General features: G+C 40.0%; 1 protein-coding gene across 1 annotated transcript in view; it reads right to left on the bottom strand.

The window, feature by feature from the left end:
• SPEG (striated muscle enriched protein kinase) overlaps nucleotides 1-15070 on the bottom strand; it is a 133558-nt gene that overhangs the window by 34472 nt on the left and 84016 nt on the right. The window contains exons 13-19 of the mRNA XM_070956733.1: nucleotides 12510-12739; nucleotides 8657-8776; nucleotides 8144-8248; nucleotides 4551-4757; nucleotides 1786-1909; nucleotides 712-884; nucleotides 292-404 (exon numbers count right to left, since the gene is read on the bottom strand). Coding sequence (XP_070812834.1) covers nucleotides 292-404; nucleotides 712-884; nucleotides 1786-1909; nucleotides 4551-4757; nucleotides 8144-8248; nucleotides 8657-8776; nucleotides 12510-12739 — 1072 coding nt within the window. The remainder of the gene's footprint in view (nucleotides 1-291; nucleotides 405-711; nucleotides 885-1785; nucleotides 1910-4550; nucleotides 4758-8143; nucleotides 8249-8656; nucleotides 8777-12509; nucleotides 12740-15070) is intronic.

Here is a 15070-nt window from a genome sequence, read left to right as displayed (position 1 = left end):
CACTATTTCATTATTATTGGCATTAGAAGCCAATCAAATAACACTTCCTCTATATTGGTATTTTGATAGGACAGGTGATGAAATAGCTCAGCCTGACTGTTAACATAAAAACTATGCCAATCCCAAAAAAATCTGGAATGAACTAAGATGAATGCATATAAAATCATCTGGGAAGGAAATAGGCCCTGCTAGTTAACATTTAGAGGCATCATCAAGAACTTCTTAAAATCTGAGAACATTCTGCAGGTATTCTTAACCCCAAATTCTTCTCAAAATTGGACATATATTCACCTTATACCACATAATATCTGGAAGTGGTTTGCCTTCTACTACCACTGCAAACTGTGGTGTTTCACCTATTCCAACTTCAATATCTTCCATGATTGATTCAAAACGTGGTGCCTCTGGAAAGAGAAAACACATACTCAGTTGGAGCAAAGAGAAGTTGGCCAGAAAAGTTCTCACTCCTTTCCATGGGGAGTATTGTCCTGCAATGTGTGAAAGGTCAGGGCTTTATTAACTAACAGGATCAGGAATTTCTCATAGTTGGTGAGTCTGTCCTTGTGACGTGAGTTTGTAGGGTGTGCATGCCATAACCCAACTTATGCATTACACAATATTTTGAAAAGCAGCCATCTCCTAATAACTTGATTTTAAAAAAAGGGCATGGGACAGGCTTCAGATGGAGTGAAGTGGGATGATCTCCCATACCTGCCAGCTCCATGCTGATGAAGCCATGATCATATCCATGCTGGTTGCTCACCTCGCAGGTTATTTCCCCTACATCCCCCCTTCCCACCCGGAGGAATCGCAAGGTGTGCTGATCATCATCAGGCATGCTCATCTCACAGTTGGGATCACCATCCTTGAGCACCATGCCAGCCCTGGGAGGAAGAAGGAAGAAGAGTTTTTGATAGAAAGCAACTGTGTTCAACATGCATCCTGTTGTTGAGCCTCTTCCATAAGCAGCAGGCTTCCACCAATGTCAACAACTATCGTCATTTGACTTTAGACTCTGGAACCTATTTGTAACTTCTCCTTTCGCATGTCCCAAAACTTGCAGGGTTTTCAATCATCTTGAAAAGCCTGTCTAATTAATTCCACAACTAACTTGGTCCATGCTCCTGGAGAAACACTGCACAATAGCTTCACAGCACTTCCCTGGAGCTGTAGAATGGACTTGCTTCCAATTGGCAAAAAGTCTTGCCTTATCCTGTCTCCTCTCCTTGGGATTCTACTCTCTGTCCAGAAGCCAGGGAGCCACAGTAACTTGACTGCAAGAATGTGGAACCCCTCTTCTGTGCCAAACAGAGCAGTAGTGACAATTGTGGGCTTTTCCCACTTTCTTCCCATAAAAAGCTAACAAAAGTGTAAAAACAGACGTGGGATGTAATTAGCTCCACTTTTTGGCACTCCACCTTTGATTGGCTAAATAAAGTGCTGGCTACTGGTGAAGGGGAAGATGAGGTGGGGGGACAATTGCTAAGCATTATATAACAACCTCAAGTTGATAATTATAGTAAGGAGACAAACATCAATATGGAAAAGGCTTGAAGCTTTGTATGTATGAAAGCTCAGCAGTAAGAACACAATTCACGATTCTTCTATATTTTAAGACCCTAAAAAGCACCCTTACTATTGCACCATCTTTCCTTGGACCATTGCCTCTCTTCTGCAAAGATGCTTAACAGTTGTTCTGTCATCTCTAGCAGCTTCCGAGTCTCCTGCACACCTCACCAGTGCAAGTGTGAAGTAGACTTAAAATACATTGGGTGGATGACCTACCTCCTCCAGGTGACAGCAGCCTCAACGTGGTTGAGAGTTATAGTGATGGAAGCCGACTGTGCCTCTACTGCATACACCACATCTGGCTTGTCCAAGATTATAGGGGCCTCTGCCATGTATGGACCTGGAAACACAGCCCATCACATTAGAGCCCCAGCACAGATCCAAGAAATTCTACATAATCACTGCAGGGAGAGATTTCACGCTTCTTAATTTGCTGGGCTAAATTTCCTTGAACTGTATATTAAATGAAGTTTATCCTCGATGCCACTTCCCTATACAGGTAGTCTTTGACTTACAACCACAATTGAGCCCAAAATTTCAGTTATTAAGTGAGACATTTGTCAAATGAGTTTTGCCCCATTTTACGACCTTTCTTGCCTCAGTTATTAAGTGAATCACTACAGTTGGTAAGTTAGTAACCCAGTTGTTAAGTGAATCTATCTTCCCCATTGACTTTGCTTGTCAGAAGGTTATAAAATCTGATCGCATGACCCAGGAACTCTGCAACCATCATAAATATGAACCAACTGCCGAGCATCTAAATCTTGAACATGTGACCATGGGGATGCTGCAGTGGTCGTAAGTGTGAAAACTGTTCATAAAGTCACTTTTTTCAGTGCTGTTGTAACTTTGAACAGTCATTAAATGAACTAAGTCAAGGACTACCTGTATTTCCTTTTTCTTAGCCACTGGGCCTGAATCATCTTTCTTAGATCAGATTGTACCAAAGATATTCTTAGATAGCATCTCAGCCAAATGCTGCAATGGGGAGACTTCTTACAATTCTTATATAAAACTTGCATTGTAGGAAGAATGTTCTTCACAACTTTTCCCAATATGACACATTCTAGATGTCTTGGGGACACATTCCAGATGTCTTAGGGACACTGCCTAGGAATTCTGGGAGGTGTAGTCCAACACATTTGAAGGATACCACTTGGAATCTCTGCTTTTAGGAAAACGTTTTCGAAGGTCTGTTTGAAAATATTATACATATTTGTGACAGAATTCTAGAAACAATGGGCTACTACTAAAAAACTCCTGCTTGTAATGCTGACCACTCCTCTTGATAATTTAATATTCAGCTACCAATAGGAATAAATTGCACAAATAGAAATAATTAACATCCACCTTCCCCGGTAGGAAAGAAAACTTTCTATCTTGAAACAGACAGGTAGATCAACCCCAAAGCAAGCCAGACATAAATTATTTTATTGCTTATGGTGGTTACAGATTTAGAGCCTCCAGTGACTAATACCTTTTCCTATAAAACCAAGGCTCTCAGAGTGGCAAGTGTTCTCAAAAAAACCTGAGTGCTGTCATCAGCTTCATATTTCAACAAAAGAACAACGAGCAAGTTTCTCTGAAGAAGGCGTTCACAGCCTTTTGTATGAAATCCTGAGGTAACTGAATTCTTTTGAACTGGAACAACCATGATCTAAGAAAAAATGAAGAAGTAGGAACCAGGGGTGAAATGTAAAATTGGTTACTACCGGTTCTGTGGGCGTGGCTTGGTGGTGGTGGGGGTAATGTGACTGGGTGGGTGTGGCCAACATTTTTTTTTTATTTTAACTTTTCAAAGCATTTTTTCTGCAAATGCAAAAAATGCTTTGAAAAGCCTCTGCCGATCAGGAACACAGCTGGGATCGTCAGAGGCTTTTCAAAGCATTTTTTTAACCACCTCTTCCGCTGAAGAGGTTGCAGAAAAAAATGCTTTAAAAGTCTCTCTGATGATCCCAGCTGAGTTGCCTGATCATTTTAAAAAATGGTTGAAAAGTCTCTCTGATGATCAGGCAACTCAGCTGGGATCGTCAGAGAGACTTTTAAAGCATTTTTTTCTGCAACCTCTTCAGCGGAAGAGGTGGTTAAAAAAATGTTTTGAAAAGCCTCTGAGATCCCAGCTGAGCCGCGCGATCATCAGAGGCTTTTTTTTTACTTTTAAAAGCATTTTTTCGGTGGAAGAAGTTGTAGAAAAAATGCTTTTAAAAGTAAAAAAAAAAAAAAAAAGCCTCTGATGATCGTGCAGCTCAGCTGGGCATGGGGGGGGGGGGGGGGCGCACAGAGATTTTTGCTACCGGTTCTCCGAACCACCCGCTGCCATCGCTACTGGATCGGGCAATCTGGTCCGAACCGGGAGCATTTCACCCCTGGTAGGAACATACATTTTTCTTCAATTGTTATAAAAGCCTTTGAGTCTTCTGATTCTAAAGAGACATTTTTGGGGTAATCATTAGAGTGTCAGACAAGGAGCTGTGATTCCCCAGTTCAAATTTTCCTCCTAGCCATCAATTTACCCTCAGTCATAATTCTGACAACAGATGAGATGACACCTCTTCCTCCTCCCAATTCCATTCTTGACCACCTCTTCCCCTTCTCCTTGCTCTCCCCACCCTTTTGGCTCTCTTCCCACAGACTCACTCTGGGACAGAAAAGGAACAATTTCCTTTTGACAAGCAGGCCCGTTTTTTAAAATCCTGAGCTCCCCTCCCTGTTACTTCAGCATGGACCATGTATCATTAGATTGTTCTCTTTGGTTTCTTTTTTGAACTTGGGCTGATTCCTGCTTCTGTGTGCAGTTTTTAAAGGCTGCACTGCTGTGAAAAGGGTGAGGATTTGAGAAAAGGATTAGGGGTTGAGGGTACTTGGTTTTTGTTCATTGCATTTTGTTAGCTCGGCTGTCTTTGCTCCTATGAGAAGGTGGGAGTGCTTTTAGTAGGATTTTAATAGCCATTTCCTTGCCCTTTATTCTTTGGGTGCCTTACCATGATCAAGAAGCTGCACCGGTTCAGTGGGTGGAGAAGGCTTGCTATTAGCCTTAGATGTTGCTGTGAGTACACGGAACATATAGTAAATGTTTTTTTTTAGACCCAGAATGGTATGGCTGGTTTGTTGCAAGCCTGTAGTAACAACAGTCCAGTGGCTGGACCCCAGGATCTGCTGCTGGAGAATATAGGTGACAGAGGCAGGGTCTAAGAATAGAGGAAGGAAAATGCCAGTGAGCTGTGACTCATAAGTGAGAGCATTCTGGGCTAGATCACAGGAACACACAAGACAGATTAACATTTCGTGAGTAGGAACCTGCCACAGTATGCAATATGGCAGTCCATGAGAGAAACTATACAATGCATATTCTGTATAAAACATTTCCCTTCCCCTAATGAGCACCCTTAGATCATTGCTGGGTCACCAGCAATGCAGGCTGGTGACCCTCAGGGAGAGGGCCTTCTCTGTGGGGGCTCCCACCCTCTGGAATCAACTGCCCCCAGAGATAAGAAGAATCCAAGACCTTCGTGCCTTCCACCGTTCCCTTAAAACTTTCCTTTTTCAACAAGCCGGGCTGGCCTAACAAATCCTTTTAAATGATTTTAAATGATTTTAAATTCGTTTGTTTTTTAAAATTTTGGGCCAAATTGAGATATTTCCTTTTAATCTGTTCTTAATCTATGTATTATGTATTATGTATTTATGTGTTTTTACTTGGCTGCACACTGCCCTGAGTCCCTAGGGAGAAGGGCGGTATATAAATTTGAAGTAAAATAATAATAAAAGAAAAAATGAACCCCAGCTTTTGGTAAAACAGCAAGTTTATAATACGGACTATAAAGGTATGTTTAGAAATATGTGAATGCCTACTGAAATATTAGGAGAGCTGAACAAGATTTCTGGTCATAAGATTTATTAGTCAGCCCTACCCATTCCTATTACAAGCAGAACCTAAATAAATAATGGATAACTGCACTAAAAAGTATGAAATTATATAAATATTGCTACTTCATTTATACCAGGCCACAAATACAGGCCACAAAATTCATAAAAAGGTAAGGAAGGCTCCCAGATTAGTCCAATTGCTGTCTAGTGCAGAAAATGAAGGTACCCCGATAGTCCAATCCACAAAGAATGTGTTCGGTTCCCTTTTAAAACTGTCTAAATAGCTAATGGCAGTGAATTCCAGTTCAGCTGTGCGTTGTGTCTAATAAGAATTGTTGGTCCTGAAACTCCCTGCCATTCAGTTTTAATGGGAGATTCTCACTTCTATCATTGTGAAAGAGGGGCAGCCGCAGAACTATCCATATTTTTCATGCTTTTTTAATATTTCTATCACATCTCCCTTTTGACATCTGTCCTCTGAGATGGACTTCATCTGCGTGGATCTTATGGAAGTAACTGAGGCATATCTTTGCTTGGTTATCTTGGCGAAGTTTCAGCTGGTTGATCCTGAGGAAGTGAGTAGGGTCCACAGACAGCGAGTTTGATCACCTGTGCTCTGGACTCAGGTCATCTTGACTGGTCAAGGCCTCCTGAGACATGGCATGTGGTTGGATGCAAGTAGTGGTTAATGCCTCTTTGGAAGAGGGAATGGTTCTTCCTGAAGAAAGCAGTGGTCTTCCCCCTTCTCCAGAGACCTACCTTTAACCCAACTGTACTGCATTGGGTAACGTTCATCCAGTTTCCAACCTTCCCTTTTTAGAGAAGGTTGTTGAGAGGCTGGTGGGCACTCACTCCAAAGAGGAAGAAGATTTTCTGGCTCTTTTTCAATCGGGGCTCAAGTCAGGTCATATATAGTACACTGTGATAGGATGACTGTGTGGATGATTTTGGGGAATTGAGGATGGGGGTGGTGCCTAGATTTTGGCCCTGCTGGGTCTCTTTGCCCTGCTGGTTAGCCTTGTTGCCTATCTCAAACCAGTGTTTGTAGGTGATGAACAAACATAAAATCATGGTATATTTTTGGATCAGCTTAGGGGGCTGGCCTGTGGTCGTTCTCATTTCTCTGTCCAGTTGGTGTTAGTGGTGGGGAATAGTTAGGTCTGGGTTCTAGCCATTAATCATTCTGTGTGTTGTTTCTGTTTGTACTTTTCCAGTTAAGTAAGGTGACAGGAACTTCACGTAATGCAGTGCTGCTATACATTAAAGAAGAGCAATGCTCTCTTGGCTGCCTTATATGCATTCCTCTTAATCATTCTAAGCAGGGAGTTTGTTCTTTTCTTAAAGCATCCTTACACAAGGCAGACATTTTCTACTCGGATTCCCAGAATCCTTTTCCTGATCAATCAGAGACAGTTCACATCTCATTAATATATCCAGAAGAGCCTTGGTGGCGCAGCAGACTAAAGCACTGTTAAGTAACACCAGCTGCCTGCAATTACTGCAAGTTCAAATCTCACTAGGCTCAAGGTTGACTCAGCCTTCCATCCTTTCGAGGTAGGTAAAATGAGGACCCGGTTTGTGGGGGCAATAAGCTGACTTTGTATAAAAAAGAACACCGCTTGGGGGGGAGGGCCGAAAGCCCTACTAAGCAGGTATATACAAAAGTATGAAGGCTATTGCTTCACGCATTGTAAGATGCCCTGAGTCTCCGGAAAAGGGCGGCATATAAATCGAACCAATAAATAAATAAATAAATAAATATTTTTATTTATTTTTTTCTTACCATCAGTATCTATTCCTTGACACTTCTTTACCCTGTTTCTCCCAAAATAGGACATACCCTGATAATAAGCCCAATTGCGTTTTTGAGCGCATGGCAATAAGGCTAAGCACTTATTTCAGGATTCAAAAAAATATAAGACAGAGTCTTATTTTCGGGGAAACACAGTACATTGAACTGTTTTTGTTATTTTGATGGGCATTTCTCAAGTTTAGAAAAATCCTTCAGACATTGTTAGCAATTCTGCTTTGATTTTATTAAGCTGAATGGTTTTGTTTCATTAGCAAACCTGACTGCCGTGCTACTCACTTCTAATATCAGATCATTTCTAAGCAACATATACCCTGGGAGGAATCTACCAGTCCTTGTATGCCATGACTGCTGTTGAATCTGATAAGGAGCCCTTGGTGATGAACCTTATCAAATGCTTTTTGTAAGTCCAAATTCACAGGATCTGTTGGATCACCTTTGCCCATAAATTTCTTGAAAGGTTCATGTTTCGCGAAGTCATATCAGCATTGGGTGGTTTTTGCTCTCCAAAATCACACCTTCTGCAAGGTAAAATCTTGTTAATAGTCTAATTAACAAGATTTTACCTTGCAGAAGGCATGATTTTGGAGAGCAAAAACCACTCAGTGCTGATATAGACATAATTGGCAATTTTATGCTGCTGAGTAATGCCCTTTCCATATCAGCAGGACCCAGGTTGAGTGGGAAGCAATAGAAATTTCAATGGCAGCTATCAATTAGAGGGGACTTTGTCACAAAGAACACCGCAGATTGTGCACACAAGTGCCCAGGAACAACCACCTGTTTCCTCGGCACATGTTATGGCCTGCCTTTGAAAATCCACTAAACTCTAGAACAGTAGAATCTGGGAGTAAAGATTTCCCTTTGCATGCCTGTTGCCTTCCTATCCTTGCTTACCAATAGCTGAATCCAGCCACTTTGGCGCATTCCAGTTCAGTGTGATACCTCTGCCAGTGACAGCTGCTATGGTGGGTGGACCATCAGGAGGTGTGGGTACCACATCTATAAAAGACAAACATAGGGAAAGGGAAAAAATAGTGCTTTATTTTCTAATCAGAATTACCTCTGGTCTTCCTCCCTTTCATCAGCTATATCAAGAATTCTGTTGTTTTATTGTTAAGTCACTTCAACTATTTACTGTACCCAACAACTGTATATTAGATTGTTTTCTACACATACCAGTCAAGAAATAGAGAGCTAGGCAAAATCTCATGTGCTATAGGAAGATAATCTCTGCAAGGGTTACAGACCAGATGGAGGTCATGTCCTTCTTTTTATTCTCATGTTCTCCATCCAGCAGGCATAGCCTTAAAACCAAACAAGTGTATCCTAGCACATCTGGAATGCTTAAGTAGAACCTTGTCAAAAATGAATAGGGAGCTCTTCCCATGTCCCAGCTTCTTTCTTTACCTGCGACATAGAGGTGAGCATAGCAGGTGGCTTTGCCCACTTTGTTGGCAATAACACTTTTATATACTCCAGCATGGGCATGATTGACAGAGTTGAAGGCCAAACGGTGTACATCCTTATCTGCGAAGAGGAAAGAAAGATGGAGAGGTGAAGTGTAAGAAAAGGACACAGAATGAGATTGTAACATTTGTTGGAGTTGGGCACCAATATTTTTAGGAGCAGGCAGCCAACAGATACAGAGAGACTGTAGGAAAATACTGCTGAGAAAATAGTATGGAGAATATAACAGGCAAGCTGGCAAGAAAGGAGTATTTCCAGGGCTATTTTAAGAGCATTCTTCCTTACAAATTTGAGAGGTGAACCATAGAGACAGGTGATAACCGAGCTGTATGTTAAGTTACTCTGCCAGCTATCCCTCATCCAATCCTGAAGCAAATTGTAGCAGTAACAAACTCAGGCAATGAATTTTGAATATCATGAATAGGAGCAAAAAAAAAATAAATTTAGGACACTTCAATTCTTCATCCCTCAAAAGTAGCTTGAACCTTGTGGTCATTTTCATTGGGCCAATTCTTGATATTTTCAAAACACCATTAACCAGGCAATATTCCTACCAACTGACCAATCAGAGAATAGCATTCATCAGTCCTCCAACCCCCTCCCATCTGTTTTTATTTTCTGTTGTATACAGTTTGGCTTGAGTTTGGGAGTCCCAAGCCAACATGTTTAAAGCTGACTAGAACTTTCCTTCCTATTAGCAGACAATGCTGCAAATGACTGAGATGCAAATAAGACTGACAATCTAAACCAGTGTTTTTCAACCTTGGCAACTTGAAGATGCATGGACTTCAACTCCCAGAATTCCTCAGTACAATTTTTATCTGATGAGTGGCATTCTGATAAAATAGTAAATTTCCATTAGGAGAAAAACCATAGCATATGTAAGATTGCGACCAACTTGGAAAGCTAGAGGACTAAATGTTAAAGAATTAATTACTTAATTAATTGATGAACTAGAAGGAAGGGAAATAGATATTTGCTATATTTGTGAAAAAAGAGAAATAAGAAAGTTGTAATAGATACGAATGAATCTTGTTAAATGGAACTGATGGATATATATGGAGAAAGTTAAGGCATAGATTATGAATCAAGGAGCTAAATTATATCAGGTGACATGAACTGATATCACCTAATGTTGAGGAGATGCATATAAAAATAGGGATTCATAGGTTAGGGATAATTGTTTGTTAAACTCCAGTGAACAGTGATAATTAAAGATGTGCAATATTTAGATCCCAGTAGATCAGGTTGATTTGAATCTAGCGTGGACACCCTAAGCACTCTAAATGCTCTAAAGGAGTCAGGTCTTTCACTAGGTTTACAAAGAAACCACATGGGATCAGGAACATATATTTGAATTAAGGAACTGATGACAAGATGGTGACTGTCACCACCTCTTTACTGGCTTTTAACTCAGAAGGTGACCTTGGCAAGTACTCAAGAGATGTGTTGAGACTATCACATAAGCCAATTGCAAAAGTCACTGAAGGAGAACTCCAGCTCCCAAATGCTGCATACAATCTGGTCCAGCACCAGCATTTTGTCAAAGGCCACCCATGTCCACGCAGAATTGGATCAAGTGTCAGCCTCCTCAAATTTTCCTGCAATCCCTCAAAGGGATACAATTCACAGTTTGAGGACCAGAAGCAAGAATGTACACAAAAATTACAGGAGTTTATGAAGTATGCTTAGGAAAATGTTTGGTAAAATGGTGTTTGAAAAGGTATAAGAGGTGACAATGTACAAATCTGGGAAGTGGAGTGAGGCTTTATACCAGGCAGCAAATGTGCAGAGGAATCTGTGGAAGAAAGTTTATTCTAAATTTGTGGATTTGGAGAAAGACTATGATAAAGTATATAGACATGAATATGGCCTGTACAAATATCGAGTTAAGGATGAGGTGCTATCTGTAGTAAATGAAAATAAAGCATATAAATGGAATATTTAGTGAATAGATCAATACTGAGCAGGAAGTAAAACTTAGCTGTTTGCCACCTTTGGTTATTTAATGGATTTATGGATGGTTGTTTAAGAAATGCTTAGGATGTCATTAGAGAGGCCTTGGTTGGGGATGTGAAGCTATGTGTATTTTTGGATGCAGATGATACCATGTGGTTGGCTGAGAACTCAAATGATTTGCAGTGAATGGTAAGTAGATTGTATGATGCAGCAAATAATATGGATCTGAAAATTAATATATCTAATAACAAGGAAACTATGTTGACAGGAAGGTGGAATAAATAAGTTGCAAATTACAGCTAAATGGCAATATATTAAGTAAGTAAATGACTTTCTGTAACTAGATAGAATATTTATTAAAGGTGCAAATGCTAGTTAAAATGTAGCAGTATGGAGTCTGTTGCAAGAAATGAATTTATTTATACTTATATCAAATATAGACCACCACCCATCTCACCGACTCAATACAGTGTATAATTAAAAATATTAAAACCATGTAAAAATATTATATTTCAATAGGAGGAGGTTAAAACAAGAATAGTATACGTAATTAAAATTAAAAAGGTAGGGGGGAGGGCCTTTAAGATGCTAACCAACTCCAAGGTGGCATTATGTTGAAAGAAGCAAAAATGGCTATTTTTTAAGAACTTGCTTCTGCCCATTTTATGTAAGGGAATAGGGTGTCTTAGAAAAACATAAATGTAAATTGAATGCAGTGGGGATGAGTACTGAAGACAGTGTATGTGTGGAAAAAGAAGGGGACAGAGCAGTGGTGAAATCTAAAATTTGTTGCTACCAGTTCTGTGGGCGTGGCTTGGGGGGTAATGTGACTGGGTGGGAGTGGCCTTTTTTTTTTTTTTAAACCATTTTTTCTACAACCTCTTCGGTGAAGAAGTTGTAAAAAAAATGCTTTCAAAAGGCTCTGATAATCCCAGCTGAGTTGCCTGATTGGCAGAGGCTTTTTTTCTTTTAAATGCCTCTGACGATCAGGCAACTCAGCTGGGATCATCAGAGGCATTTAAAAGAAAAAAAGCCTCTGCCGATCAGGCAACTCAGCTGGGATCTTTGACGATCCCAGCTGAGCCGCGCGATCATCAGATGCTTTTTTTTTTAAAGCATTTTTTCGGCCGAAGAGGTTGTAGAAAAAATGCTTTTAAAAGTAAAAAAAAAGCCTCTGATGATTGTGCGGCTCAGCTGAGCATGGGGAGGGGGGGGGGCAGGGATTTTTGCTACCGGTTCTCCGAACCACTTCCATCGCTATCGGATCAGGCGATTTGGTCCAAACCGGGAGCATTTCACTCCTGGGATAGAGTCAAGAATTCCAGTAAGTATGGAATACAGTTGAATGACTATACTTGGTGTGACAGATAGAATGAATGAAGAGTAGAGGTATTTATGAATGACGGGTGAATGGGTCAAGAGGAAGAAGACTGAGAAAGTTATAATTGGATAAAGCTGATGAGATCCTATAAAAGGGAGAGGTTAGAAATTTAAAGTAAAAATAATCGCCATATGAATTTGCAGATGGATATATCTGTACACTCAATCCAGTGTACACAGGAAAAAATGGTGGTATGAAGAAAGAAGCAACTGCTATATAAGCCTAATTGCTATTGCTACTGCTTGTTCATTCACACCCAACCAGCTGGCAAGGAAGCAAGCAGGCAGTAGAGCTCAGGGCTAATAATAGACAGAAAATCTGATGGCTATTGCGGACAAAGATGGCAGGCCCCTCGGGAGGTTACTTACCCAAGGGCCTCCCCAAAACGTGGAACTGACCCTATTTCATATAGGAATTCCCATGTGTGCAAGAAACCTGCAGGATGGAACATACACTGTGTCATTCGACGGTCCTCAGAGCTCTCAATGCGTCGCCCATTATGGAACCAGGTAATGGTTGGATAAGGAAGACCTGCCACTTGACACTCTAGCACAGCTTCTTTGGATTCCACCACATCCAGATCATGCAGCGGTCGCAAGAAGTCCGGCATGGTGAAGCGTTCAACTTCACTCTCCCCTTGTTCTGGTTCTTCAGGGATTGATGGCATCTTCTCTAGCTTGGAACTGCAAGAGAAAGGAAGAAAGGAAATCCCTCAAATGCACCAACCAATCCAGCTACTGGGGTGCTTGCATATGTATCTTATTTATCTGACACTTAAATATAAATAAAAACTTTCAATGGTAAGATCTCTACAGCAATGGTACAGCCTGCCTATGGAGGAAATGGTTCTCCATTCTGGGAGGCATTTAAAAAGATAAGAGATAGCCACCTCTTATGGATGTTTTTAATAGTTCCTTGCACACTATAGACCAGGGCTGTCAAACTCACAGCCCGCCGGCTGGATGCGTCACACATTGGATATGCCCATGCCTGGTTTAGCAAAGGGGGCGGAGTCCCAATACATCACATGATGCTGCCGTGACGCTGTGAGTTTGATACCCCTGCTATAGAAAGTTAGACAAGGTGATCCTTGTCTAGTGAAGGGGTCTGTTGCTGAAAGAGGAATTTCAGATAACAAAAAATCCTTTTTGTCCTTCATTTAAGAGTATAGGCCGCAATGCTTAAACTTTTTACTCTGAGGCCTACTTTCCCTTTTGGTTCACCTTCTTGGACAAGAGGGATCATGCCACAGATTTCCAACTCTGTGGCTTCACATACAGGTGTAATGTTCCTTTTCCCTTTTGAGCAAAGAGAAAACTACCTCCTATGGACAAGCCACAACTATGCCTCAGAGGAACAAACATGGAAAAGGCAAATATCTATTTCTAAAATACATCACATCAAAAAAAAAAAGAAGAAGAAGAAGAAAAAGCACAGGGAAATCTGTTGCAAATATTCCCCAAGGAGAAAAAGTATGAAGAGAAAAGAAAGACTTTTCATGGTTAATGGAAACTCAAGCAATCCCAAAGGGACTGAGTCCGAGGCAAGTAAATGTGGGTTATGATATTATTGCATGGAAAATATGCTGGATCAATCCTGTCTTTTAAATGAAGTATAAAGGCCTGGCTTTTCTCCCAACCTCTGGGTTAGACGCAGGATGTGTGTTCTGTTGGATATGTTGATTCCCTGGTTATCACCTTTTTTATATGTTTTGTTATATTGTAAGTTTTTAAATTGTATGCTGTCCAGAATTACTGTGGATTGGGTAGCTCTATAAATATGATTTATAAACAAATGCATTTTATCCTGTTTGACTCTGTGGGGATGGGATAGGGAACAGGAATCCACAACTGATTTGTTTGGCAATGTATGCATAAAGATAGACAGAATTACAAGAAAAAATCAACCAGGTTTGGGATTATGTATATTAGGAGATTTATAGGAAAATCTTTATGTGTCAAAAGATGTTAATGTAACATTGAATTCTGTAGCACAGCTGTGGAATTTGACAATTTATCAAAAATTGTGGTTATATTGAGCATGGAAGGGGGACGATGGAAAAAATAATTATATTAAGAAATTGGAAAAGTGGCATTATTCTACATGTCAAGGAATGGTTGTAGGAACTGTGTCATCTATCCGTTTTGGAAAATGGCAACATTTTCTACCAAAAGATGCAGCAATATGTAATATTATGGCAGAAATTTTGTCATATCTTTACAATAGCATCTTGTATCGGTTGTATTATTAGTGAATTCATTGGTTAACCAATGATTATTGAAGAGTATAAATAATAAAATAGACCTTTTTTCCTTCTCAGTTTGTATCTTTAATTGTTTAAAAGTTTTAAAAGTTTTTTGTACAGTTATTGTTTGTTACAAAAAACAAAGAAAAACCAAGCAAGTAAAATCAGTGTTGATGTTCTTCTCAAGTAACTCTTTTAAGAAAAAGGAAATTATAGTATTTTAAGATAGGAAAAATTAGTCAATATCTCCATATTTTCCTGGAGCAACATATAACATATAGCTAATGAAGCTGTTTTCAATGGCCATAGGAGAGTTTTCAATTGCATTCAATAATATATTACAGGGAATTTATGATATCAAAATTATTTCAGATTGTGGTCCACATTGGAAAGGGGAACCTTGTTTATCAAATGAAAAACATTTGTTTTTAATACAAGATAAGGGGGATTGCCCAACCAAATTAATTTTTTTGATTGTCTGACTACTACTTTCCATTATCCAGGATACCTAGAAAACCTTTGTTTTTAAGCAGTGGCAAGGACTGACTTTGGAGACAACGGATTCACTCTTCAGGGCTCTTTTTATATTACATGTAATTGGTTCAATTGGCCTTAATAGAAAATGTCTCTATTTTGTCTTGATAATGTCCCTGGCCTCAAGCAAGCTAATTATAGTTTGCTGATGCATCAGAAGTTCTGTGCTCTGAAGCATTTATAAAATCTGGAACTGGAAAACAGGAAGGGAATCCTCTGAGAAAGCTTGTAAAAC

The sequence above is a fragment of the Pituophis catenifer genome, unplaced genomic scaffold (genome assembly GCF_029215685.1).
Source record: "Pituophis catenifer annectens isolate HBS135680 unplaced genomic scaffold, rPitCat1.0.hap2 SCAF_1, whole genome shotgun sequence".
Classification (NCBI taxonomy): domain Eukaryota; kingdom Metazoa; phylum Chordata; class Lepidosauria; order Squamata; family Colubridae; genus Pituophis; species Pituophis catenifer.
Note: the sequence above shows the minus strand (reverse complement) of the source record. Positions and strands in the feature narration are given on the sequence as shown.